Source organism: Saccopteryx bilineata, chromosome 5 (assembly GCF_036850765.1).
Source record: "Saccopteryx bilineata isolate mSacBil1 chromosome 5, mSacBil1_pri_phased_curated, whole genome shotgun sequence".
Taxonomy (NCBI): domain Eukaryota; kingdom Metazoa; phylum Chordata; class Mammalia; order Chiroptera; family Emballonuridae; genus Saccopteryx; species Saccopteryx bilineata.
In genome coordinates, this window is record NC_089494.1 from 204,369,929 (window position 1) to 204,372,537 (window position 2,609).

Sequence of the window (2,609 nt, forward strand, 5' to 3'; positions counted from 1 at the left end):
ATATGGATCCACATTGTAGATCAAAGAGCACTGGTAACAGTAATTATGTGGGTAAACATATGTTTTTTAAAAAAGAATTTTACTTCCTTAAAACATAATTGAGTAGTTGAGATGGGGGTACGGGGTGAAAAGACGTAGCACCCGTTAAAGAGCAGAGATTGCCTCAAGCCGCTTAAGGTTGGCCCAAGCAGACACTGCGCCTGCGCTTTAGGCTTCTGAGGCACCACATGCCCCTCCCCCCACCTCCATCACCAGGGAAACGGCAGCGGAGTGGCAGAGCCCACCAACTGGTTTCATGGCGGCCTCAAGGAAGTCAGTTGTGGGGCCGTTGGTGGGGGCATTGGTCCAGGGCACTACCTCCTCTCGCTTTCTAGTTTTCCATTCAAAAACAGCAGAACTACTCAGTCACCATCAAGTGGAATTAACACAAGAGTTTCCAAAAGAAGGATGGGTGGAACAAGACCCCAAGGCAATTATTCAGTCTGCCTATGAGTGTATAGAGAGAACGTGTGCGGAACTGAACGACCTGAATATTGATGTCTCCAACATAAAAGCCATCGGTGTCAGCAACCAGAGGGAAACCACCGTAGTCTGGGACAGGTTCACGGGAGAGGCGTTCTACAGTGCTGTGGCGTGGCTGGATCTAAGGACCCAGTCTACTGTTGAGAATCTCAGTAAAAAAATTCCAGGAAATAATAACTTTGTCAAGTCCAAGACAGGCCTTCCACTCAGCACTTACTTCAGTGCAGTGAAACTTCGTTGGATTCTTGACAATGTAGAACCAGCTCAAAAGGCTGTTGAAGAAGGCAGAGCTCTTTTTGGTACTGTTGATTCCTGGCTTATCTGGAATTTGACAGGAGGAGTTAATGGAGGTATCCACTGTACGGATGTAACAAATGCAAGCAGGACGATGCTCTTCAACATTCATTCTCTGGAATGGGATAAAGACCTCTGTAACTTTTTTGAAATTCCAATGAACATTCTTCCAAATGTCTGCAGTTCTTCTGAGATCTATGGCAAAATGAAAGCTGGAGCCTTAGAAGGTATACCGATATCTGGGTGCTTGGGGGACCAATCTGCTGCATTAGTGGGACAAATGTGCTTCCAGGAAGGACAAGCCAAAAACACGTATGGAACAGGTTGTTTCTTACTGTGTAATACTGGTCATAAGTGTATATTTTCTGATCATGGCCTTCTGACCACAGTGGCTTACAAACTAGGCAGAGACAAGCCAGTATGTTACGCACTAGAAGGTTCTGTTGCTATAGCCGGTGCTGTTATTCGCTGGCTAAGAGACAATCTTGGAATTATAGAGACCTCAGAAGAAATTGAAATACTTGCTAAAGAAGCAGGTACTTCTTATGGCTGCTACTTCATCCCAGCCTTTTCAGGGTTATATGCACCTTACTGGGATCCCAGTGCAAGAGGGATCATCTGTGGTCTCACTCAGTTCACCAATAAAAGTCATATTGCTTTTGCTGCATTAGAAGCCGTTTGTTTCCAAACCCGAGAGATTTTGGATGCCATGAACCGTGACTGTGGAATTCTGTTCAGTCATTTGCAGGTAGATGGAAAAATGACCAAGAACAAAGTTCTTATGCAACTACAAGCAGACATTCTGCATATTCCAGTAATAAAGTCCACTATGCCTGAAATAACTGCACTGGGAGCTGCCATGGCAGCAGGGGCTGCAGAAGGGGTGGGCGTTTGGAGTCTTAAACCCGAGGATTTGTCAACCATCTTGATGGAACGGATTGAGCCACAAATTAAGACCACAGAAAGTGAAATACGTTATTCTACATGGAAGAAAGCTATGATGAAGTCAATGGGTTGGATTACAGCCCAGTCTCCTGAAAGTGATAATTCTGCTGTCTTCTCTACTCTGCCCTTGGGCTTTTTTATAGTGAGTAGCTTGATGATATTAATTGGAGCAAGATACATCTCAGGTATACCATAATAACATCAAGCATGAGCTCTACATACATTTCTACATAAAGCTTTCTAGAAATTCTGTCGCTTAATGTGATGGCACCATCATAGACTGCATTTATTTATAAACCACTTTATATGTAACTTATGAGAATCTTACAAGTGTTTTGAAGTAAATAAATTACAGCAAAAATCACTGCAGAAACAGTTGGTGTGTTTTTTAACATTGACACGTTAAGGTTGGGCCAGCACTTTGGGGCTAATCCCCGCCATTGTCATAAAATTCTGCTCCATGGCCTCCTGAATATAGAATATTCAGATACTTTATGAATATTCTTTATGACTGTGGGGAATTTTTCAGCAAACATTTTCTAACATTATGGGCCAGGATTTGGTTCTTTTGCTACACACACTTGATTAAGAGGTGTAACTAACCTGTGTAAGCTGAAGAACTTGTCCTTGTTTTAACCCTAAAAGCAATATTTTATACATATTAGGAAGACTACAAAAACTTTACTGAATATTAATGGAAACATAAATTCTTACAATAGAAATTTATTATTCTTCTAACTTAGATATTTTCCTGGAAAGTATTTGCCAAATTAATATTCTTCAGACATTATATGTGGTCTCACTGATTGCAGTGATTTACTATGTAGATCCTACAGGGGAAAAAACAT

General features: G+C 41.7%; 1 protein-coding gene across 1 annotated transcript; it reads left to right on the plus strand.

The window, feature by feature from the left end:
• The first annotated feature begins 295 nt into the window (after positions 1 to 295).
• Positions 296 to 1,957, plus strand: GK2 (glycerol kinase 2). The gene has a single exon (XM_066280804.1). The coding sequence runs from the start codon at positions 296 to 298 to the stop codon at positions 1,955 to 1,957; it is 1,662 nt and encodes a 553-aa protein (XP_066136901.1).
• The last annotated feature ends 652 nt before the right edge of the window (positions 1,958 to 2,609 follow it).